The 24,643-nt window shown below is 50.0% G+C and overlaps 1 protein-coding gene across 9 annotated transcripts in view; it reads left to right on the top strand.

Moving 5' to 3' along the window:
- Positions 1 to 21,549, top strand: part of CIT (citron rho-interacting serine/threonine kinase) — a 167,163-nt gene extending 145,614 nt beyond the window's left edge. For all 9 annotated transcript variants that reach the window (XM_057746195.1, XM_057746194.1, XM_057746192.1 and 6 more), the window contains 16 exons: positions 3,056 to 3,193; positions 3,714 to 3,894; positions 4,481 to 4,572; positions 5,062 to 5,166; positions 5,362 to 5,531; positions 6,775 to 6,855; positions 6,967 to 7,102; positions 8,522 to 8,661; positions 9,023 to 9,115; positions 10,600 to 10,708; positions 10,810 to 10,938; positions 11,410 to 11,490; positions 13,089 to 13,167; positions 13,286 to 13,465; positions 18,020 to 18,320; positions 19,144 to 21,549. In XM_057746195.1, the coding sequence (XP_057602178.1) occupies positions 3,056 to 3,193; positions 3,714 to 3,894; positions 4,481 to 4,572; positions 5,062 to 5,166; positions 5,362 to 5,531; positions 6,775 to 6,855; positions 6,967 to 7,102; positions 8,522 to 8,661; positions 9,023 to 9,115; positions 10,600 to 10,708; positions 10,810 to 10,938; positions 11,410 to 11,490; positions 13,089 to 13,167; positions 13,286 to 13,465; positions 18,020 to 18,320; positions 19,144 to 19,167 (2,039 nt within the window). In that variant the 3' untranslated portion in view covers positions 19,168 to 21,549. The remainder of the gene's footprint in view (positions 1 to 3,055; positions 3,194 to 3,713; positions 3,895 to 4,480; positions 4,573 to 5,061; positions 5,167 to 5,361; positions 5,532 to 6,774; positions 6,856 to 6,966; positions 7,103 to 8,521; positions 8,662 to 9,022; positions 9,116 to 10,599; positions 10,709 to 10,809; positions 10,939 to 11,409; positions 11,491 to 13,088; positions 13,168 to 13,285; positions 13,466 to 18,019; positions 18,321 to 19,143) is intronic.
- The last annotated feature ends 3,094 nt before the right edge of the window (positions 21,550 to 24,643 follow it).

Below are 24,643 nucleotides of genomic sequence, written 5' to 3'. Positions count from 1 at the left end.
GTTCTCTTACCCAGAGTCAACCACTGTATTCTTCCAGCTGTCGTTCATGCATGTAAATGCATGTCTATATTATATGTCTTATATGATCATCTTTAAGGGGTATAAGAAAGTAACATGTTTTTCTCAGTCCTCTTTTCTGTGGTGAATATCCGAGCCCACTGTGCTGTATACTGCAAAGCATCTTTCTTCTTTTAGCTAAAATGCAATCTTAGCAGGTTTCACATGAACACATACAGATCCACCTCGACCTTTTAAAGGGCTGCATGGTGTTCCATGGTGGGGGGTATATGATTCACCTGTTAATCCAGACCCCTGTCGATGGCCACCTAGGTTATTTCCAATTCTTGTTTCCCTACACACCCTGCAGTGAACACGCTGCACCTCTGTCGGCACTATGACTGTAGGATAAGTTCTTGGGAAATGAATCGTTGGGTTAAAGGTTATATGCATTTTGAAGGCTGTTAATTTGCGCCAATTTATACCAGTGGTGTGAGGAGTTTTCTTTGTGGTCTCAAAAGTACTCTGTTCACCTAGAGATGGAAAAGACTGAAAATAAAACAACAACAACAAAAACCAAGGAAGGTGGTTTGGAAAGTCATAGGGAGAGTGGAGTAGAAATGTGCTTTAATATCAGGGTATCACCATAAACCCACTTTATTTTATTTACTTACTTTTGGCTGTGCTTCGCAGCATGCAGGATCTTAGTTCCCCGATCAGGGATCAAACCTGTGCCCTCTGCAGTGGAAGCACAGAGTCTTAACCACCGGACCACCAGGGAAGTCCCACCATCAACCCATTTTAGCTGCCAATCATGGTGGGATTTGGCTGTCATTGTTTTCTTCAGTGATGATGTCATCTCGTTTCCTATGCTTATATAACACTTTGAATCAAAGAGCTTCACTCTTAAAGTCATCAAAGTGGAGCTGGGTAACACAGGAAGATCACTTCTGGCCCCCATGTCCTTCGACGAGGCTGCACAGAGTGGCTGCCTGAGTCGTTTGGTACACTCGAAGCATCTCCTTCCTGTGCGTGGCTTGTTCACAGTTTCAAAGTGCATTTACGTTACTTACTCCTCACGACTTTCTGATGAAGGAAGAGGGACCGTGTTACACGGAGAAATCAACTTGAATTCAGAAATTTGGATCCTGAGCTTTTCTATTTAAAGCTGCCTTTACCTCATCAGGTCACTATTGAGAAGGGGGCTTTCTACATGGAAAAAAAGATCAATCTTGTTAATTTCAACTGACTAGACTATAAACATAAGAATCAGTTGAGGCTTAAAGTTGGGTTTTTTAAAAAGGAGGTTATTCATGAAAGAACTGGGCATGAAGAATTCTTCATCAGTTTATATATCCAATAGCAAGAAATCCTGTAATTCAGAATAGTGATTCTTAAATTGGATTCTGAAAAGCTCTAGATCCATGATCTCATCTGGAAAACAAACCTTTTATGACTAAAATATTTACAAACAACTGACTTAGAAGCATATGTTTCTTTATGCTCACAAACATCTATGCCATCATATTAACAATCTCCTACCAGTCGTGTTCTTAAATAAAACCTAATTCCTAATAACCAGATAATGGCAATTTTCATTTGGTTCGTATAAATCTAAACGCCTCTGTTAGTGTTACAATAGTTTCACAATCTGTCACTAATGTGCTCTAATGTTATTTAACAGCTTTATTGAGATACAACTCACAGTTCATTCATTTGAAATGTGTAATTCGGTGTTTTTTTAGTAAGTTCACAAGGTTGTGCAACCATCACATTCTAATTTTTAAACATTTTTGTCCCCCCCCCCCACCCCGCAAAAAAAAAAAAAAAAAAATCCAAAAAAATAACCCTGTACTCATTGGCAGTCACTTCCCATTTCCACCTTAATGGAATCGCTGACAACCACCAGTCTGCTTTCTGTCTCCATGGATTTGCTGTCCTGGACATCTCCTATAAATGAATCCCATCACGTATGCCCTTTCGTGTCTGCCTTCTTTCCTGAAGCGTAATGTTTTTGATATTCATCCATGTGGTAGCATTTGATCAGTACTTCATTTTTTTTTATGGCTGAATAATACTATTCTCTTGTGTGGTTATCCCATCTTGTTTACGTGTTAATCCGTTGATGGACACGTGGGTTGTTTCCACTTTTTTGTCTATCATAAGTGATGTTGTGAACATCTGTGTACAGATTTTTGTGACTACATATGTGCAGACCTTGTGTATAGACCTAGGAGTGGAATTGCTGGGTCATCTGGTAATGCTCTGTTTAACTTTATGGGGAGCGACCAAACTGGATTCCAAAGTGGCTGCACCATTTGCTTTCCCACCAGCAGTGTATGAAGACCTTCATCTCTCCACATCTTTACCAATATGCATTTTCCATATTTTTGAGTCTAGATAACCCAGTGAGCATGAACTGATATCTCACTGTAGTGTTGATTTGCGTTTCCCTAATGATGGATGATGTTGAGCACCTTTTTCTGTGCCTTTTGGCCATTTATTTACCTTCTTTGGAGAGATGTCTATTCAGATCCTTTGCCCATTTTTTAATTGGGTTGTTTGTTGTTGTTGTTTTTGTTGTTTTGTTTTAATTTTTGGCTGGTTTTGGGTCTTCATTGCTGCAGGCTTTTCTCTAGTTGTGGCGAGTAGGGGCTACTCTTCATTGCGGGCGAGGGCTTCTCAGTGTGGCGGATCCTCTTGTTGAGGAGCACAGGCTCTAGGCGCCTGGGCTTCAGTAGTTGTGGCATGGGGGCTCAGTAGTTGTGGCACATGGGCTTAATTGCTCTGCGGCATGTGGGATCTTCCTGGACCAGGGATCGAACCCGTGTCCCCTGCATTGGCAGGTGGATTCTTAACCACTGTGCCACCAGGGAAGCCCCTGGGTTGTCTTTTTATTATTGCTTCGTAAGAGTTCTTTCCATATCCTGTCTACAAGCTCCTTTATCATAGAGATGATTTGTGAACACTTTTCCTGTTTTGTGGGGTGTCTTTTCACTTTCTTAATAGTATTGTTTGCAGCACTTTAATGATTTTTTTGAAAAAAATTTCCCTTCAGAATTCAGCCGGCGTCTTAAGGAGCGCATGCACCACAACATTCCTCACCGGTTCAATGTAGGACTGAACATGCGCGCCACGAAGTGCGCTGTGTGTCTGGATACTGTGCACTTTGGACGCCAGGCATCCAAGTGTCTTGGTAAGAGCAGCCGCTGTGCGTCTGTGGGGGGCGCCTAGCATTGCGTCCAGTGGAGGTGGGGTGGGTTTTTTTCCGTTTTAAGTTCCTCATCATATAGGGCATCCATTTTCAAGCTTTTAGTCTCAGTGGGAGGGCACTATTTTTCCCGTTCGAGAGGGAGTTTATATACGTTGTCACCTCGTGTCTCCAACCCCCCGTGCAAAATGCCTTGGGCTTTGCGAACTTCCAGCCCCCTTTCTGTCAGGTTGGTCTCTCCCTGCCTTTGGGCTGCGTGCTGGCTCGAAGGGAAACATGCAGATGTGTCCTTTACACACCTGTCTGTGGCAGCCTGGGAGAAGCCAGGAAAATTGGGTTGAGAGCGCTTGGCTGTCTGGTTTCCTCTCTCCGTAGGGGCCTGGCTCCCGGGGAAGGTCAGGGATGTGACGGGTGGCAGGGCCAGGCGGGGGGCTGGATGGCAGAGGCAGGGAGTGGTCCGGCATCAGCTGAGTGTGTCTTCAGGGTGTTCACTGCTTCTCCCCAGAATGTCAGGTCATGTGTCATCCCAAGTGCTCCACGTGCTTGCCAGCTACCTGCGGCCTGCCAGCTGAATATGCCACGCACTTCACCGAGGCCTTCTGCCGTGACAAAATGAACTCCCCGGGTCTCCAGACCAAGGAGCCCAGCAGCAGCTTGCACCTGGAAGGGTGGATGAAGGTGCCCAGGTATAGCCGCAGGGTGCTTTGGGCTGGGGCGGGGGCGGGCGAAGGGTGGCAGGATGTGCCGGCCCAGAATAGGCCGCTTTGGGGTAAAGATTATTTTGAGCTAAAGGCATTTGGAAAACAGCAGGTGCAAGAGGGACACTCTGACCTCCCCTTTCTCTCCTGGAAAGCAGGAGATAAACTCCCGTGTAAAAGCTGCTCTTCCTGCATCAGGAGGAAAGAAGCATTCTTATCCCCAGAGCAGGGGATTACCTTTCCACAATTACTGCTCTTTGTTCAACTGAGCATATAAGCACTCACGCCCATCTGCTTTCAGGGCTTTCTTTTCTTGTGGAGACTCCCACGGGCACGTAAAATAAAAAATGTGTTTGCTTTTGTCCTGTTCATGTGTCTTACCTCAGCTGAATTCCAAGGCCAGCCCTACAGCCCAGAAGGGTGGAAGAAAGCTTTTTTTCACCCCCGGCCCCTGCACTTCATTCCTGATGTTTTCGAGGGAAGCATCTTTACCGGGATTACCTCTCTCCCCACCCCTGCCCCCCGCCTGACTCTTCTGGGTTCAAACAGTTCTTTCCCATCTCTGTTTTCCCAGGAATAACAAACGAGGACAGCAGGGCTGGGACAGGAAGTACATCGTCCTGGAGGGCTCGAAAGTCCTCATTTACGACAACGAAGCCAGAGAAGGTACATTAATAACTCGGGGAATTTCATTGCACGCGGTTGGCCCAGGTCTCCCACTCTTGGCGTGAAGGCTCTGTTTTCCAGACTGCGTTGCAAGCCTTCTACGATTTTCCATTTTTGAAAATTAAAACCCAAATGACTCCGCTAAAGGTTATTGGTACGATACTCACGTCTATAGGTCTCCCCTCTGAAGACCCTGCAGGGTGCTGCCCTGAAGATTCCACCTGCTAATACACCTTCCGAGAACTTCCGCCTCAGCCAACTAACCCATAAATCTGCATCGTCATCCGAAATTTGACTGTGCTACTCATCTGACACACTTTACTTTTGTTTTTATCTTCCCTCTCCGCCTCCTCTGCACATTTCTTCCCTCCTCTGTTCTCGTGTGCCTCTCTTTCCACGCATACTCTGTCTCTCTCTTTTCCTCTTGTCTCCCTTTGTTCTTGTTCCTGTTCTTTTGTTTTTCTTTCTGCCCTTCCTCTTTGCACCAAGCTGGACAGAGGCCGGTGGAAGAATTTGAGCTGTGCCTTCCCGACGGGGACGTGTCTATTCACGGCGCCGTTGGTGCTTCTGAACTCGCAAACACAGCCAAAGCAGGTGAGGAGCGGCGGGGTGCCCCCCGCACCCCCCCGGAGGTGGGCTGGTTGGGGGCACGTGGCAGATCAGCCTGCAAAGGAGGCCCTCCGGCCCCAGCCCCGCCTTCTGCTAAGTAACTGGGACTCGCGTGGTTTGGCCACCGTTCCCGGTGGAGGTGGGCGAACTCCACCCTGTGCTCTCTGTCGAATCCCCTAGATGTCCCCTACATACTGAAGATGGAATCCCACCCGCACACCACCTGCTGGCCCGGGAGAACCCTCTACCTGCTGGCTCCCAGCTTTCCCGATAAGCAGCGCTGGGTCACTGCCTTAGAGTCAGTTGTCGCAGGTGGGAGAGTGTCTAGGGAAAAGGCAGAAGCCGATGCTGTGAGTATGCACGCGGGTGCCGGGGCTTGTCTTCGTAAAGTGGGCTGACGCGGTGGGAGTCCCGTCGGCCTCCGTGACTCCCCTCGGCCCCCCTCCCTGAGGGGTGATGGCTTGAGATCGTCATGACAGGGATTCTGTGCTGATAGAAATTGAGGCTGTGAGGCGGCCTGTCTGTCCTCACGCGTGGCACCCCCCCCAGAATGGGGCAGTCAGCCCAGCTAGCCAGCTCTCAGGGTGCACTAGACCTTGGCTCTGGCTGCACAGGGCAAATGTACTTACAAGGAAATCCTCTCTCTTGTTTACCGGGTGCGTTTATGTGGTTTGAAGGCTTGCGTTACAAGCACGCTGGCTGTGAAGCAGCACAAGAGGCTGCCGACAGCCGCGTCTCCTTCAGAAAGGCTTTTCATAACCTGCTCGATTGCTCTTACGTGATCTGCTCTTCCGAAGGCAGGTCTGAACCCCTACTTCTCTTTAAGACGTTAGAGGTGTGGGTGGGCTTGATTGGCATCACTCCTCCTGGAACATTCCAGGATACAAACAGTGCTCAGCACTCACTGGCGTTTCCTCCACCAAAGACCCAACAGCTCTTTTCAGACACTTAGCTCCTAATAAACACTTGACGTGCTGGCAAGTGGAACTTCCTTAGCCGCGAGCCTCCCGCTCACGGGGTAGACCTGTTTTGATGACACGTCTCCTTGTCCCACGTGTGAGCCTTTAACTGAACGCCCCGTCTGTGTGTGTACAATAGGGCCCTGACCGTGTCTCCTACGAGCTTCTGCCCATGTGGGTTCAGGTAAAGAGACCCAGGAGTGGGTTCGTTTGCTGTTGGCACTGGGCTTTGCACTCGTGCCGCCGCCTGGAGGGGCCAGAGCGTCCATGTGGCTTGTTAACCCTCGGCAGTGACATTCTTCAGCTTTGGCTTGTTTCGTATCACACTCTCTCTCTCTACGTCTCCTGCACTCATTTCTGCGTCCGAACGGAGTTATAACTCCGACGCTAATTAACAGAGACACCCCAGAGACACCGATAACATTCACGTCCTGTCTTTTGAGCTCAGATCAAAATACGGGGCAGGCCACGAGCAGATGTGCGCTTTTGAGTGTCTCCAGGAGGAACGTGTTCTACTTCCTGGCATTGAACTTTTCTCCCTTCTTGCTTTTATCTGTCTGGACAGTCGGGTCATGAACAGTTCAGCCTCACTGTGTCCTCTTTGTTTCTCTTTTTTTCTTCCTCACCTGAAAAGAAATTGCTTGGAAACTCCCTGCTGAAGCTGGAAGGCGATGACCGTCTCGACATGAACTGCACGCTGCCCTTCAGCGACCAGGTGACCACGTTTTTCGGGGCAGGATCCGCAAGGGCTGCGTCGGCTGTGTCGGGGGTGGTTACGGGGATGTGGCCCTGCTCATGCTCTCCCTGGGGACGTGTGCCCCGGCAGGTGGTGCTGGTGGGCACCGAGGAAGGGCTCTACGCACTGAATGTCCTGAAGAACTCCCTCACCCACGTGCCGGGAATCGGAGCAGTCTTCCAGATTTACATCATTAAGGACTTGGAGAAGCTCCTCATGATCGCAGGTGGGAGGCCGAGGACGCGGCGCTTTCCCTTCACTTGTAAGGGAGACGATTTGTCCCGCTTGTCAAACGCAGAGGCGGGTGCTCCCGGGGGCAGGCTGGAGCAGACGCGGCTCTTCCCTCTGCGTCCTGTGGGCGCCCGAGCCCGCGGCTCCCTCTCTGAGGGCCTGCCCGCTCTGCTGGGCGCGCCTCCCGTTGTTCCCTGGTCTCAGAGACCCTTGGTCTGCGCGCACCACCCGTTAACAGTGTGCCACACTCCCCCCACCGCGCCCCCCACGCGCCCTCTCTCTCTCTCACTTACTTGGAACCACCTGACTGTCCGTTGCAGCTGGGACTCCAGATGCTTCAGCCAGTCACCTAAGAACAAGGGCATCACATAACCGTGGCAGAAAGGCTTCTTCCCCCTCTGTTTATTGGTGGTACAGGATTTTTTTTTTTTTTTAAGGGGAAAACAATAATGCACTCGCTCCATGTCCAAAACATCCACGGTCAGGGCCCCTCCAGGCCTGGCCGGCTGGACCAGGGGCTGCCGTAACGTGGTCAGGAGCTGGCCTGCGTTGGTCTCCCAGCTCTGTTCCTCTGCTGGCTTGTTTTGTTTCTTTTTTCCTGCTTCCTTTCCTTCCTTTCCCTTCTTTCCCCCCTTCCTTCTTGACATTGTTCTTGGGAGCAGTTTTAGGTTCACAGCGAAACTGAGCAGAAGGTACAGAGAATCCCTGTATCCCTCTGCCCCTGCACACGCACGGCCCCCTCCTCCATCAGCACCCCCCACCGGAGCCAACCTACTCCAACACGTCATTGCCACCCCAGGTCCAAGTTTACATTCGGGTCCACTCTGCCACATTCGTCCAAACCCACAGAATGTGTAGCGAGTGTATGCGCCATTGCAGCATCCCACAGAATAGTTTCACGTGTACAGTTTGTTTCATTCAGGGAATTTAATTGTTGCTACTCCCAGTTTCTCATCTACTGCCTGTAGCTGGCTTTCACCTGTGGCTCCAATAATGTCCTTTGTTTTTTTCCCGGCTCATGACCATGGACCACGCACTGCACTTACTCAGGTCTCTCTTGTCTCCTTGAACCTGGAACCATCCTCAGCCTTTCTGTGGCCTCTCGTGACACGGACATATTGGAACAGTCCACATCTACTGTTCCGTTTCCCCCTACCCATTCTTTCTTGACTTTGGTGGGGAGCATGTTTGAATGTTCAGTTCATGTTCTCCGACTTTGTCTGCAGAATTTTTTTTTTCCTCCCAGAATCTTGACCAAGAGGCCAGATGTTTTCCTTTTAGATCTAAAACTTGGACCTAAACTGTGTTTACGGGAATTTGTGGAAAGCAGTACATCCACGTGGCCTCACGTGGCTTTTGTTCAGGGGAGAATGAAAGCCTTCATCCGTGTCTCTGCTGTCCCCTGTCCCCTCAGGAGAGGAGCGGGCCCTGTGTCTCGTGGATGTGAAGAAAGTGAAACAGTCCCTTGCACAGTCTCACCTTCCCGCCCAGCCGGACATCTCGCCCAACATCTTTGAAGCGGTCAAGGGCTGCCACTTGTTTGCTGCCGGCAAGGTAAGCCGCTCCTCCAGGCCTCAGCTGGCGGGTGTTCTTGAAATTGTCATGGTCCCTCTGCCCACAGGGCTTATTGATTTGACCTTGAAAATTGTGTGTCCTCAAACTGGGTTAAATTTCTGCTGTTTCTTTTTGACACAACCGGTGGTTGTCCCATCGGCATCTACTGGGCAGAGCCCGGGGCGGCGCCTAAACGTCCCCTGGTGCCCAGAACGGCCGTCACCACAGAGGACGACCACAGTGCCAGGGACCCTGCTCTCAGCTGATGTTCTCTTCCTAGTTTTGCCACGGAGCCAGTGTATATGCCAGTGACGCTCTCTTTCCTTCTCCGCCCCCACCCCCCACCCCAACTGCATTCCAGATCGAGAGCGGGCTCTGCATCTGTGCGGCAATGCCCAGCAAAGTTGTCGTTCTCCGCTACAATGAAAACCTCAGCAAGTACTGCATTCGGAAAGTGAGTCCTGCTCTCCTGGGAGCTGCTGGGGAAGGTGCCATCTCGGGGAGGGGCGCGTGCCTGGTCCCCTCGGCCTGGGCGAGCTCCTCAGAGATGCAACGAGAGGGCGCCTTGCTCCCTGGAGGGAGCTCCAGAGGGCCCGGCGTTGCAGTTTTCCCTCTTGCCCTCCTCCTCCCGTGCGTGAGCTGCCTCTCTGGCCAGCCCGGTGAATTCAGCCTTTTGTGACGGGAGGAAGGGAGGTGGCTGCCGGAGGAGACACCTCTTCTGGAGGAGCAGAAAAAAGAAGGATCTCTCTGAGGAGCTGGCAGCCACTGGTGGCACCTCCCAGAATCTTCCTCAGAGCATGGACGTTTCTCTTAATAACCTTAGAAAAGCCAGAGCTAGCTGTGTTTTGATATGCAGTCCGGGAGCTGGTTCTCCTCCGAGCAGAGTGGGTTGCGATGTTGCCAGCAGTGTGGACAGTACCGGTTAGGTAACAGCATCGGCCTTGCTTCCGGAGATGGCTGCCTCGTCCCTAGACTAGGAATGCTCCCCACATCGTTTCGTACTTCAGGTGCTTTCCTGATTAGTCTCAAAAGTAACAGAAGGGATGAATATATTACCTGTTAGAGAAACTGTTGCATCCAGGTGGGCTGTTGTTAGTTTCGTTTGTGTTTTTATTGAGCACCTACTGGAACCAGAGACTGAGCTGGCTGTTTCACACACACTTTTCATGACTGTTGTGAGAAGCAGGGGTGGTTGTCCCCAGTTTTCAGTCAAGGTGACTGAGGCTGGCCAAGATCCTCGGTTACAAAGTGGAGACCAGAACTGAAGCTTGACTCCCTGATGTCTCACTGTGTTATGCTAGTTTCCTCCTGCTTAGTAGGTGATGAATATTTGGTGGTGAGGATAATCTGATTAGGGTTTGGACTGTGAGCTTCAGGAAAATTCCCAGAAGTTGCTGCCTCTTTATAATTCCTGGCCATCATTTGGAGTGAACGTGGCTAGGTTTTTGAAGCCATTAGGATTGACCTGAAAACAAGTGGAAGTAATTACGAAGCAGATAATTCAGTAATGATGATAATGATATAGGTAATATAGGTTCTAAATAGAAACCCAGAAGCTTGGAAGAGGAAGGAAATTAAAACCACTCCCTCTAACCACCACTGGTGGTGTGTTCCTTCCAGGCCTTTTCTTCTGATTAGAATGTCATGTTTTTAAAGCTCTCTCTCTGAGTGCCACCTTCAGACATCATTGAAATGGTGTTTCTGACCCTTTTCTTTTTTGGCTGCAATTTGACCTTCTTCATCTGAGGTTGCATAGACCAGAGTTAGCAAAGGGTTGATAAGTCTTCGTGAGGGACGTGAAGAGACTGAGTGTGCTTGGTGTGAGGACAACAGGAACATGTCGGGTGGCAATGCCTCTGCATGGCCTGGTTAGACGCCCAAGGGGAGCAGGGGCCGCCCTGGGTCAAGGCTCACATCTTCCTCTCTGCCCCGTCTCAGGAGATCGAGACCTCGGAGCCCTGCAGCTGTATCCACTTCACCAACTACAGCATCCTCATCGGAACCAATAAATTCTACGAGGTCGACATGAAGCAGTACACGCTAGAGGGTAAGGCCCGGGTGCGCCCCCCCACCCGTGAGACTCTGGCCCCGCTGCTGCCTCGGGCTCCTTCTGGGTCCTGAGGCCCCGCCTCTCGCCTGCCTTTACAGAGTTCCTGGATAAGAACGACCACTCCTTGGCACCTGCCGTGTTTGCCTCCTCCTCCAACAGTTTCCCCGTGTCCATCATGCAGGTGAACGGCGCGGGGCAGCGGGAGGAGTTCCTGCTCTGCTTCCATGGTGAGTCTGCCCGCTGCTGAGGGGGCACCCACGGCACCACAGTCCCAGGCTGGGGCAGGGCAGGGCCGGGCCGGGCCTGCTGCTGGGAGTGCAGAGAACACTGGTCCTGTGCCCCCGGGGCCCCTGGGGTGCCCCACCCCCACCGGGCTCTGGGCGCGTCCAGCGCTGTCACAGTCTCTCCAAGAGCGGCCCGCTCTGTCCTTCTCCGTCCCTCACTCCTTTCTCTCCTTCTCCTCTCTTCCTTTCTTTTTTTCCCCCAAATCTCTGGGTCTGTTTCTCCCCCTTCCTGCCTCCCTGACTCTTCCTCGTGCTGTCTCCTTGTGTCCCCACGTTCACTGAAACCGTCTTTGACACACGAGGTTTTTCACGACCCAGGTCCCCTGGATGGACTCCTCACGCTCCTGTCAGAGTGCGTGCTGTGGGTGCCCCTGCCCCGGCCCTGCTCACGCCCTGGGCTCTGCCTCCTTACAGAGTTCGGGGTGTTCGTGGATTCTTACGGAAGACGCAGCCGCACAGACGATCTCAAGTGGAGTCGCTTACCTCTGGCCTTCGGTAGGTGAGGCGAGGCGAGGCGCGGCGAGGCGCGGGGACTCTTTCTGCCAGTCGTTGGTGTCCCGGGAGAAAACCGCAGGTGGAATTCCTTTAGGCTTAAGCAGTGTGCTTGGGGGCCCCTCAGACACCAGGCGCCATACGGAGCGTCACCCGAATACGTGTCCAGGGCAGGGGTCCTGAGGCCTGAGCAGAACCGCGTAAGGCAGACCCACTGGCCCTCACCATGGAGAGGGGGACCGCTCCCTGTGAGGTCGCTGACGTCACTGTGAGGTCGCTGAAATCACGTCAGAGACTGCACAGCAGCCCACAGCACAGCTGAGTGCCTGTCAATGTAACCCATACTAATTAAGCCCATTCTTTTTTTAAGTGTGAACAGCGCTGTGATGAACTTACACTAATGTTTGCACACTTGTTAAATAATGCCCCCAGCTCAGAAATTCTAAGAGTGGAACTGCTGGGTCAAAGGGTAAAAACTCACACGCGCACATGTACACACGTGACTGTATGAATGTTCTGAAATGCCCTTCAAGGCTATTTCATTTATCTGTTGCTTCATAACAAGTTCCAAAACTTAGTGACTTAAAGTCACTGTACCTATCATTGCCTGAGACTCTGTGGCTTGACCGGGCCTCTCTGCTTCATGTGGTGTCAGCAGGGGCACCGGGACACCTGGAAAGTCGGGGATGGCTTCGCAAGGTGGCCAGCAGTTGGAGCTGGCCGTCAGGGGGGAGCGCAGCTGGCGCCCGTGCTGGAGGCCTCACGCCTCTCCACAGGGGGGGCAGTAGCGGAGGCGGGCGGGCCTCCTCGCTTCACCATGTGCTGCTGGTTCAGCCCAGCTTCCAGGCCAGGAGAGTCCACAGGGGCCTGAGTGCTCGGAGGCTTGACTAACACCGAAGTAACATTCACCACAAGGAGTGGTAGTCGTGATCTCCTTTTCCCTTTAAGACCAAAAGCAGCTCTCATTCTGTCGTAGAATTTGAGAGACACTGTGATACAGAAATACAATATCAAGACCAGAAATATTTATGAATCCAGTCTTTTATTAAATATTTTGGAAAATGTATCCAAACAGTTTAAAAAGGTCTACAGTGAAGCCTCACTCTTATCACTCATCTCCCAAACACGCTCTCCCCACTCCCCCAGGAGTTTATCCTTCCAGTGCTTTATGCAAGTAACAGGCACATTAAAAAATATATTCTCATCCCCCTCCCTTTTTAAAACATCAGTGTGGTAGCACACTTTACACAGTATGCTGAACCTTGTGTTACGTACTACGTAAAACTATGTGCCTTGGGTTTTTTCCACATCGTGCATACTGCTTCATGCGTTTTTACGCCTGTACAGAATTCCACAGATGTGCTTTATGACTTTTAGAACTGGTCCCCCATGATGCACCCTTGAGCCGGTTCCCATCTGCTCTAACAACATGGCAGTGGATAAACTTGAACATGCCTCACCTTGTAGGCATGTGCGTGTGTGTGTAGGATAAATTCCTCAGGTAGGATTGCTGTGTCCAAGGCTGCATTGCGGCCAGGTTTTGATTTTCTGTCTTTTAACCCTTCTTTGCCCCACGCTCTTGCTCCATGGTGGCCACGCAGCCTACAGAGAACCCTATCTGTTTGTGACCCACTTCAACTCACTCGAAGTCATTGAGATCCAGGCCCGCTCGTCTCTGGGGTAAGCATTGCTCTCCAGACTTGGAAAGTCCAGCAGTTGGTGTTGGGGCTGGCGTTTCCTCCTATCCCGCCCAGCAGTGGAGGTAACCGGCCATGCAAACTCTTCTGGAACTCCACAGGACCCCTGCCCGAGCGTATTTGGAAATCCCAAACCCACGCTACCTGGGCCCTGCAATTTCCTCGGGAGCGATTTACCTGGCGTCCTCATATCAGGATAAATTAAGGGTCATTTGCTGCAAAGGAAACCTCGTGAAGGAGACCGGCACTGACCACCACCGGGGCCCGTCCACCTCCCGCAGGTACCACACCTCTCCTCTTCCTCATCACAGGGGGCCAAGTGCTTTCCTGCGAAGCAGAAGGAAGTCTTGCTAAACTGGTTGAAAGTTTCCCAATCTTCAAAGCTCAAGCCACTCATTTCTTTGTGATCTATGGCACTGAAATGATAGTCCTTTATAAGCATCAGGAAGATTTTTTAATGCCCCCTTGTAAAAGGCAGAAGGAAATGTCTGGCCTTGCTCTGGTGGGTGTTGTCAGTGGCTGTGTTTGGAACGCAGCCTGCTGTGCTGGCTGCGCTTGCGGAGGCTGACGGAGTTGTGAACCACCAGGGGCGTCCCCCTCCCTGAGGAGGCGCAGACCTGCAGTCAGGTGATCACAGCACAGCCTAGAGGAATAAGGCTGGGACTGGGGTGGTTTAAGGCACTGTGGGGGCTCAGAGGAGGGTCCCCAGTGAGGATTTCCCAGAGGAAATGAGGCCTTGAGTATGGGCTACACTTTATTTACTCTTTCTTTGAACGTCTTGTAAACTTTTTGGTGCTTAAAACGGAACATTTCAAATAACACAGCGTGGCAGCTCTGAAAATCAGATCCCCCTCCCCTCCCTGGGTGTGGTGGTGCTGCTGTCAGTGACTGTCCTGGACTGATTCTGCAGTCTGTGTCCTTTATTACGTGCAGCCCTTGAAGGCAGTGGTCAGCTAAATGACTAGGAAGAGATTTCCTTAAACGCACTGAACCCACCCTTTGCTGAGCGACTGTGTGTTCGTGTGTGTGTGTTTTGGGGTACACCAGCACTCACAGTCAGCTGTTACTGAGAGACTGAGGCCCTCTTAGGTTTTTTCCTGGGTATGTGTACAGGCTTACCTGTGTGTGTGGCCTTAGAGATCCCTAGGAATATGCAGGACTTCCACTTGAGTGTTCTGGCCAGCCTCTTGTTCTCCACAGCTGGTCTCACTGCCTCAGGCATTTGCCCTGTTAAACAATCGCCATTGATTGTCTTTTGATAATCATCTAGAGATAGAGCATTTCTCTTGAACGAGGCCTGAATCAGGTCAATGAAAAACAAGCCCTGAGGATGCCCTTTTCCACAGAGGAGCCAGGTAGGTCAGATAGGGGACAGTTTTCTGAGGCAGGGCTTTGGGGAGGTGCCGTCCTGATGTGCTCCCTCCAGTGGTTACCAGGCTGCTGGTTTTCACAGCTGCTGTGGTTTCAAAACTACTGCAGATCTGGGCAGAGAGGGGTGGTGAATGTTGCTGAGATTCAGCTGTTTTTCTTGCATAAACACTCTTTGAATTGTTGCAAGACTTTGACCTCCAGAGTTCCGAAAAGTTGATTTTGACAGTTCTGCCAGTGTTCTTGTTGTTTTTATGGAGAAAAATGTTTTTTGGGAGTCCTTACTCTGCCATTCCAGAAGTGCTCTTCCCCTTTTTCTTAATACAGGTGATAACACACCGTGCACACTCTTCTGTATCTTGGAGATTGCTCCCCATCAGTATATCTTCATTCTTTTTAAGCCCGCATCGCGTTCCTTCACATGACTATACCTTATTTAACTGCTCCTCTATCAATGGATGTTTGGGTTGGTTCCATTCTGCTGCTGTAGTAAATGACATTGTACATTCATTTTGCATGTGGAGGAATCTTATCTGGAGGATGAGTTCCTAGAAAAGAAGTTGATGGGTATTGGTAACTTCAGTAGACGATGTTGAATTTTCCTTCCTAGGGGCCGTACCCTTTAGTTATCCCACCAGCGGTGTGTGGTGGTGGGACTGGTTTTGTCTTGACACCCAGGGCTAGGAGCCAGATTCACCTGTAGGTTTGAGATGTGTAATTTTACGATCTTGGTCCACAAGGGAGATGAGCTTATTTAATGCAGGGGAACATTTAATTGACCTAGGGTTTTAATTTTGTGGACTGGTTTACAAACCCCACATGTCTACCCTGTAAACAGTTATGTGGACCCCCTACCGTGTGCCAGACACAGAGCCTGGGGCTACACAGATGAAGACAACACGGTTTTTATTCTCAAGGGACTCACAGTTTGGTGGAGGAACCACCTCTAACCACCTTGGAAAAGAGAGTTGTCAATTTCATGTTGGAAATAAGTCCTAATGAATAGTGTCTGTTTCTTTTGTTGAAATAGAAGTGTTTGGTCCGCGTGATTTTAATGCCAGGAATGTGCTGGAAAACCACAACTGCTAAATAACCAGCTGCTGCTCACTTTTCTGGCTTGACCCTGCCTCAGGAGTGACTGCTCAGAGGGCTGACGTCCTCTCCTGACAATGTCTAGACTTTATTTAGGTGTTCAAGTCATGCCAAGAACAAACACAAATATTGTAATTAGATTTTTTTCCTCCACTGCCTCACTAGTTAGATGGCCTGGCACCTTCCTTTTGAGATGATGTGGTGTCTCTGTAAGGAGTTACTGATATGGTGGTGGAAAATGGTTCCAGTTCCTGTGAACAAGGGGCAGAAATAATGCTGTTTTCCTGCTGCTGCCAGCCATGTCTGGAAAACTAGCAGTTAGTCTTTAGTTGTCTCTTCGCTAATAAGACCATCTTTTTTGTTGCTGTCTGCTTTGGGCAGGTCTAGACTGTAGAAGGCCAGCGTGGTAGAATGTGATTCACTGCAGGCTGCACTGCCCTGGTCTGTTGAGCACAGCAGGAAATGTAACTCTTTGCAAGAAACATAAAATTGACATGGTAGATCATCGGTGATTAACGGATATGGAGATGGAAGATGGCCAGCTTAGCCTCGAATGAGGAGTGTTTCCCTTCATCCCATTAATCTAAGCCTACTTCTCGAATGGGCTTCCTTGAACCACTTTTCTTCCTCTGGGCAGTGAGCACTCTCACTTGAGATTTATTTTTTTGTCTTCTGTATCACAAAGCCATATGACGAGATGAATCTGAACCTTGATTTCAGGATGTACTGCTTCACACACAACACAAGAACATTCTGGCTTTCTGAGCATTGGTTGTTGGACGTTCCACATTTTGAGCTGCATAGGGGAGCAAGAGAATATGAAATTCTTTATAATGGACTGACCACTTAAGACAGTTATTTCTGCTCTGTCCAGCAATCTGTTTCACTGCAAAGAAGGAATTATGAAGGTCCAGATAGTAAATATGTTCACATTTGCTGGCCCTGTGGTCCGTCTCAATTGCTCAGTTTTCTTGCTGGACCACAAAAACCAGGTGGGCGTGGCCATGCGCCAATAAAACAGTAAAAAACAAGCATCTGTCTGGCTTTGGCTCTCAGACTTGCTCTGGAGAGTGTCCCCTTCCTCACTGGGTCAGTGTCTTTGCCGCTCAGTTGCGTTCCATTAAGGGCATTGACTTTTGTTCCCTATAGTTAGACCAATAATTAAAAAAAAAAAAAAAGTCAACAACTTTGGTCCCTTCCAAAGGGGAAGGATTTAAATATCAAGGATTAGGAGAGGCCTTTGGGAAAAGCAGTGACAGTCTCAAATAATTAAGAAATTACTTTATGATTTCACTGCAAAAAATCCAGCATCGCTGGTGAAGGATGTCACCCAGCATGTTAGCATACAATTTTGTTGAGAAAATTAGAGCAAAATCAATCAGTAGGTGATTCATACTTGGTTCATTCTTAGCATGTAATTGCAATTGTAATTTAGATTTTAAAAATATCGAGGACAAAATATCTTTTCCTGATTTCTACTTTTATTTTTCCAAGATAAAAGCCCCAATCAATCAAAATATGTCTTCAAGCAACATTCTCGATGAAATGGTGTTCCCATTTTAAGTAGGCTGCCTTTTCCCAGCACTAATTATGCTCAGGGGACGGGGGCCCGAGTACCTTTTCTGTTCATGGGGGTTGGGAAGGAACTGACTCCGAAGGCTGTGTTTCTGGGTCTTGCTTCTTGAGAGAGGGGGTTAGGGCCCCAGTGCTTTCAATTGTTCAGATACTTTTTGAACCAGCGCGACTGTCTTTGTCTGCGCTGCGCAGTCTCCTATCAGGCCTGATCCCTACACCTCTGGCACTGGATGCCAGACTCTTGAAAAGCCACCTGGAAGGAGAGGTGACCCAACAAAGGAGCAGGACAGATGTGGCAGCGGAGTGATGAGTAGAGGCATAACTCCTACAGGAAGACTCCCTCCTGTGCTCTCTAGGCTCTGGAAGATACTAGGTCAGGGGGGTATAGTAGGGGGATTACGACGTCAGACTGCCCTGTACTGGACGTGGACACCCGGCCTCTCTGTGGCTCCTGTTTCTTGTCTGTACGATGAGGCTCACGCCTGCTCCTAGCCTGTAGAGCTGCCAGGATGATCTGGCGCGGTAACGTACCTGAAGAGGTTAGCACAGCGCCCGGCGCGCTCCAGGAGTGCAGCAGGAAGCCGGCGCTGAAGCTTGATTTTCCTTTGCTGTGACCTCTGCCTTCTTTCCCTGTCCTCACTATCGAGATATAACACACAGAAAGCTTGAAGAACTCCAGGGGGATCCTTTTCTAATAACCCGTGGTGAGGCGGTGGCACGGGCGTGGCTCAGGGAAGGAGGAAGCTGCCCCGCTGGGGTGTGACGGCTCAGCCCCCCACCTTCCTCTCCTGTTGCCACAGCCCCAACAAGCGAGGCCCGCCGACCTACAACGAGCACATCACCAAGCGCGTGGCCTCCAGCCCGGCGCCCCCCGAAGGCCCCAGCCACCCGCGAGAGCCAAGCACACCCCACCGCTACCGTGAGGGGCGGACGGAGCTGCGCAGGGACAAGTCTCCGGGCCGCCCCCTGGAGCGGGAGAAGTCCCCCGGCCGGATGCTCAGCACGCGCAGGGAGCGCTCCCCCGGGAGGCTGTTTGAGGACAGCAGCCGGGGCCGGCTGCCCGTGGGAGCCGTGAGGACCCCCTTGTCCCAGGTCAACAAGGTGAGGGAGGCACCCTCCTCAGCCCCGAGGGGCCACTGGTGTAGGGAAGGGGGTTGTGTGGGACTTAGGAGGTCAGGAGAGAATGTCTTAAGAAGGGGATTCCTGTGCAGATGGATCATGTGTGTACCTCAGACTGCAGCAATCCGGGGTATAGTGTTCCCTTCCCGGAGGCAACCAGTGTTCGCAGTTTCTGGAGGTACTCAGTGTATACAAGCAAGTATGGCTGTGTAGTCACCATTCTTAAACACAGGTGATGGCGCGCTATTCAAAAGGTTCCATGCCGTACTTTTTCCAAACATATATACAAAGACACGTACATCAAGAACTTCTCTGGAAGGCTCCACCGAAACTGGTAACAGTTGTTGTCTTCTAGAAGAACGATGAACCTTTTGAAACTTTAAAATCGTGTGTGTATCTATTACCTGTATAACTTTTAGGTTAGCAACTGAGGAGATGGAGGGATGTGCTGGAGACTAGGGGCCCCCAGGGGGAGGCGCCTCCTTGGCAGGCCGGCATCTGCAGTTCTCTGTTGGCACCCCTGCCACTAGAGAGAGGAGGAAAGTCCATTTAAATGTTCTTCCATACCTCCTCTGATTTATGGATGACATGGTATGTGTAACAGAGGTACTTACATAGCACTGGGGACTTTTCAGGGAGTTTTGCAAGCTCTGAGGGGTGGCTCTGCATGTCACTCACTGGTAGCCCGGAAGGGAGAGGCCAGGTGCTGCTGCACACTCCCAGGTCGGGCTTCCTGTTTACAAAGTGAGCACAGTGATTTCTGGCCTTTGATGGCTAAACGCCCCCCTCCTCCTTCTGCTCCTAGGTCTGGGACCAGTCTTCAGTATAAATCTCAGCCAGAAAAACCAACTCCTCATCTTGATCTGCAGGAAGACATCAAATACACTAATGGAACGCTGCTGAAGGGGAACCCAGTGCCCATCTGCTCAGCCAGCCCGCGGCGCAGCTGGACCCAGACCCACCTCAGCACGGACGCCCTGCAGCCAGGAGGGGCGGGGTGCTGGAGGCCCTGGGAGCTGCCGGCACCTTCCTGCAGTCACCCTCTTTGCACTTTGTTACTCTTTCAAAGCATTCAGAAACTTTTGTACCTAGCTCTAGCCTGTACCAGTTCATCACAGGAAACCAACCGGGGCCAAATACAACTACAACATGGTTAGAATCTTAATGAACAGCTACTTTAAGATCCCAGGGTTGGTTGGGTTTTTGTTTTCCTGTTTCTTTTCTTTTCTTTTTTTTTTTTTTTTAAAGACAACAGACTTCTTAATAGATTTGAATAGCACTGTGTTTCCTGTTGTAGTATTTGTAGCTAGGTCACACCATCAGGTCTTTGCTACTGAAATGTATCGAAGAAGAGCCCTGCCGTTGGCTAACTTCCTGTGCTCATCTAGGTCCATTCCCGTTCCAGCCCACCCTCACAGATGGCTCTTACCCAGGGTGACATCTTAGCCAAATGTTTACCGTTCTCATTGCCTTTGATGGCCTTGACGACTTCCCCTCCCACCAGCTGAGAATGTACGGAGGTCATCGGGCCTCGGCTCGGAGGCAGTGACTTGGGGCCAAGGGACCTCGAGGCGCTTTCCCTCCCCGCCCCTCAGCATCGCCCCCCGGCCTGCTGTCCCCGCTTTCCACGTAGCTGTGGCCAGGAAAGCATGCAATAGACTTGTTCTGAGCCCGGCACCGATGGGTCTCTGGGTCCGGGCGGGGACCGGGGGTACTCCCCTCTCATCTGTGACGGTGTGCTGTCCCCTGCTCCCCGGGGTGGGACGCGACCCCCGGGAGTCCTGCATGGCGGTTCACTGCATGCGCTGCCCCCCGACCTGGCTGCCCCCCTCGGGTTGCTCTGCCGATGCACTAGTTCCATCCCATAGCTCCTGTCGAACCCAGACCCTCTGGGACTTGCCAACTCACCGGCCACAAGCTGCAGTCTGTAGCACTGAACAAGTGAAAACCAAACGCTCAAGCCTTACGACCAGAGAAGGATTTCAGCAAACCACACCTCACCCTTCCACGCCTCCCTGCCGACTCCCTCGCGGACGACTCTGTTCACATACAATCCAGCAGGTTCTACCCCACGAAAACTGTGACTTCCCAAACAAGCCTCTCCCTAGGGCTAGACTAAGACCAGGAAGTTCGAGCAGGAGCCGCAGCTCAGCTCGCCCACCCTGGCCGGGCGGGGAGGCCCTCCTTAGGTGCCGTGCGGCTCGCCCCGCTTCTCTCCCCCTCTGGTAGGGTGCGGTTCCTGGCAACTGGGAAAGAACCAACTAGAGGCTTTGCAGTTGGCAAGCTACCTAGCGGCCTTACTTCTGCCTTTAATCTCCCACCAGGCCTCTCTCGCTTCTCCACACCTCAGACCACCAAGGCACATCCTAGGTAAGCTGACAGGTAGACCTATTCCCACCGCAGCCGGTGAACACGACCGCGTTTCAACCCGTGTCCATGGTTCAGCTCACTTCCCAGATTGCAACCTGGCCCGAGTCCTGGCTCCTTCCTGCTCGTCTCTTAACCGAAGTGCTTTCTTGTTTGAAACGCCCACGGCCCTTCCTCCATGTTGTCGCATCCTTGGCCAGTGTCATGCTGTAGTGTTCTGTGCGTTGCTTCGTCTCTGGGGTCACACTGCATCCCCTCCCTTCTCCAAGGCGGATCTGACTGAACGTTTGCTGAGGTTTTGTGTCTCTTGGTCCACAAGTATTTGGAGAGGTCAATGGAAACTCGTGTTTCAGTCTTGGCATCTCATTTAGGATCTCCATGAGAAAGGGGCCTCTTAGCCCTCAAAGTGTATATCGTGTGTCTCATTTGTGAAATGCTTCCTGCTATAGAACTAGCTCAAAGACTGTACATATTTACAAGAAACTTTATATTCGTAAAAAACAAACAAAAAAGGAAATTGAATTGGTTTCTACTTTTTTATTGTAAAAGGTGCATTTTTCAACTCTTACTTTTGGTTTCAACGGTGGTAGTTGTGGACAGCCATCTTCACTGGAGGGTGGGGAGCTCCGTGTGACCACCGAGATGCCAGCAGGAAATATTGTTAACACGAAATTGCAGTCAAAAGCTTATTAGCATAAATAAGATTCTAGGTCTCCAAAAGTACAGGCTTTTTCTTCATTACCTTTTTTATTCAGAACGAGGAAAAGATCACAAGAAGCAGTTCAAGATCCACCCTGAGAGGAATGAACTCTCTTGAACAAACAGTCCAATAAAGCAATGATCTAAAACGTTTGCTTTAGTGCAAGACCTCTTCTTTTCTTGAGAGCCCGTAAAAATCCAGAGTATCGCCACTGTCAGCCTGAGCTGGTGAGTGTGGTATGGGAGTGTGCTTCCTTTCTGGGGAGGCTTCTCCTTCCTGGAGGTGGGGGTGGAGAGCTACACGCGCGTTAGAGCAAGATGCTGTCTGTCCTGGGATCAAGAGGCCGGTGACGTTCGCTTCTAGAAGTGCGACGTTGAGGTTTGGGCATTGCTTCCAGTGAACCATGAACTGGCTATTAATATTAAGGTCACTTTATAAGACTGCAGAGCCGGAAAGCTCCTTAAGGCAGTCAGGCCACTTTGAAAGGATTACTAGAGAACGGATTACCCAGCCCTCCTATAATGCAGTTAATCAAAAACAAAACAAAACCACACACACAAAAAAACCAGGTCACCCCTCAATTCCATTAGGATAAAGCCATGGGGATTTAATGATGTAGATTTCCTCAGAGGGAGGAATTTGGATCATGGTAATTTAAAATGTAAATACTTTAACTGGATGAATTTTTATAGTCTGCAAGGTAAATTTTTCTAAGATGCTTTCGTTTGTTGGTATAAACTTTGTTGAGCCAGACAAACACTGGTTTTCGCAAATAGTAATTTTCTCATGGTTCCTGTTGCTTCCAGTCTTCAATTTTTACTTTCCAACGAAGTAATCTGACCGCAGTCAAATTCTGACTTGCTGGGTTGTAGCCAACTTGCCTTGCCCTGTGACAGGAATCGTACTTGCAATGCTATTCTGTTCCTCCTTTCTATTTTACTGCTGGGGATATAAATCTCTCACCTCTAAGAATAAAAATAATTCGGAAGATGAACAAGTAAAACGTTGGAACCTTTCTTTCCTTATAAAATTAGAAAAAGTCCATTGAATACCAAACAACCATTTCAGTTCTTGTCCTGAGGATTCCTGGCAGCCATATAACGCTTCAGAAGCATAAGCAAACATGGTTTGGTTCCAAAAGGAATGTGCCAGAAAGGTTCTCTGCACCCTAAGCAAGGACCTCAAAGAAACAACCACCAAATTACTCAGCCACACCATCAACTGAGGCCCAGCTGTCCATTCTGCTATTCCTGCTTCTTAAGCACAAAATTAGATGTCACATTTTCTGCTCTTACAACTTAATTTTCACAAGACTAAACTGCTTGCAAAGCAAATTGCATAACAATGAAACTTTAGGATTCCGAGATTTAGGCCAAAAAGAGATGATGTGTTTAATAGCACTGACCAGCTAGCTTGTCTTCAGAATTGGGCCTCTTGAATGTGATTTGCTTTAGAAAACATACATGCAAAGTCTAAAGCACTACTGCTTAGGCCCACAGGAGTGGGACCGACCAAGCTTTTGGTTTCATAATACACCATTTAAATTGGCCTGGTCCAGTGGTTCTAAACTCGGGGTGACTTTGCTCCCTTCCCTTGAGGACACTGAAAAGTATCTGGAGACATTTTTGGTTGTCACAGCTGGGGGTACTATTGGCAGCTCGTGGGCAGAGGCCAGGGATGCTGCTAAACATCCCACCGGCCACAGGGCGGCCCGCACGCCCACATTCCACAGGAAGTTATGAGGCCCAAAACGGCAGTAGTGCTAAGATTGAGGAAGCTTGGCCTGTTCTAGGCAGATTTCTTTCTTGGCAGGTTAAATACTGCTCATGATGTCTAAACCCTGGAGACTGTGGCTCTAGGCACAGTGTTTACGTGAGAAAATGTTTCATCACTTGCCTAGTCGGACATTGAGGCTTTTATCTTCTGAAGCTGGGAGGGCAGGGCAGTGGAAATCTGGAAACACAGTGACGGCTTGGCTCTCTCAGGTCTGTCAATGATTAATAGAACTCCTGTTTGCCCTGGAGGGGTTGTTAGAGGTAGAGAAAAGAACTCTGAAATGACTGCTATACACAACTCAGCCTGTGCTTTCGGAGAACCACAAAAAGGAAAAATACAGTTGATCCAGGGTACACAACAATTGGAGCTGTCTCTTGTTCTCACTTGCTGTTGAGTCTTGCAGATGAAATGGGTGAATTCACTCCCGGTGGGTAGCGACATCTGGCCTCCTCACCCAGGCTCAGACCCTCTGGTTGCCTTTAGGACAAAAGGAGACAAAGCAGTTGTGGGAGCTGAGCTCAGTGGCTGATCCCAGAGACAGGGCACTGGTTCTACAAGGGTCTGACTCACAGCAGTGATGACTCCTAGGAGGGCCCTCGTGGATGTTTTTACAATCAGCTGGGATGACTGGTATGTACATTCATAGCTTCCGTTTTCTCCTGAAGACAGTTGTAATTGGCATTCCAGGGCAGAAGGCTCTAACTTCTTTTCTCCACTAATTTGCTGATCAAGTGAGGTGCTTAAAAAGCTGGATGGAGGGTTGAGTGGTCCAGAGACGTGGGTCAGTTCACTCGAGCTGTTTGTAAACACTGGTGGAAGGTCATGTTTCAGGAGAACTGAGTTCATGCTCAGAAATGAAATCATGCTTATCTAGGAGGCACTGAGCGAAACAAAATGAAATTTTGCTTTTCTCTAAAATGGTTTCTTTCGTCTCTGGCTTCAGCCATGCATGGTATCACTTTGATATTCTGGGTTTTCCATTTTAGCCTTTGGCATCTTGGAGGGTTCCTAATTGAGCTTACAGTGCTGGCACTTTTTCCTTTTCTGGCCCTTGACTTACTGTTTGTGGCCATATCGCATTCCTGGTATAAAGGCTTTGTGGCTCCCAACGTGAAATGAAAGGAGCCCCAGGGATCATCTAGTGCTAGTCCAACCCCTTCCATTTTTCAGGAAAGGAAATCGGGCTAAGAGAGGGCATGTGATTTGCCCAAGGTCACACAGCTAGTCAGGAACTGAACTGGATGACACCCCTAACCTGCAGCCAGTGTCCGCACTCCAGGAGAAGGGATGGTGGGGGAACGGCCAACTCCAACAGGAAGCCAGGCTCCGACCTGGTCTGGGGGCAACCATCTGCACCCTTAAGTGGAGCCAGAGAGAAGGAAAAGACCTTGCCTGGGTCCTTTGATCTTTGGTTTCAATGTTGACATAAGGTTCTATTTACCCTGCAATCCCATTTAATACT

Source organism: Hippopotamus amphibius, chromosome 8 (assembly GCF_030028045.1).
Source record: "Hippopotamus amphibius kiboko isolate mHipAmp2 chromosome 8, mHipAmp2.hap2, whole genome shotgun sequence".
Taxonomy (NCBI): domain Eukaryota; kingdom Metazoa; phylum Chordata; class Mammalia; order Artiodactyla; family Hippopotamidae; genus Hippopotamus; species Hippopotamus amphibius.
Note: the sequence above shows the minus strand (reverse complement) of the source record. Positions and strands in the feature narration are given on the sequence as shown.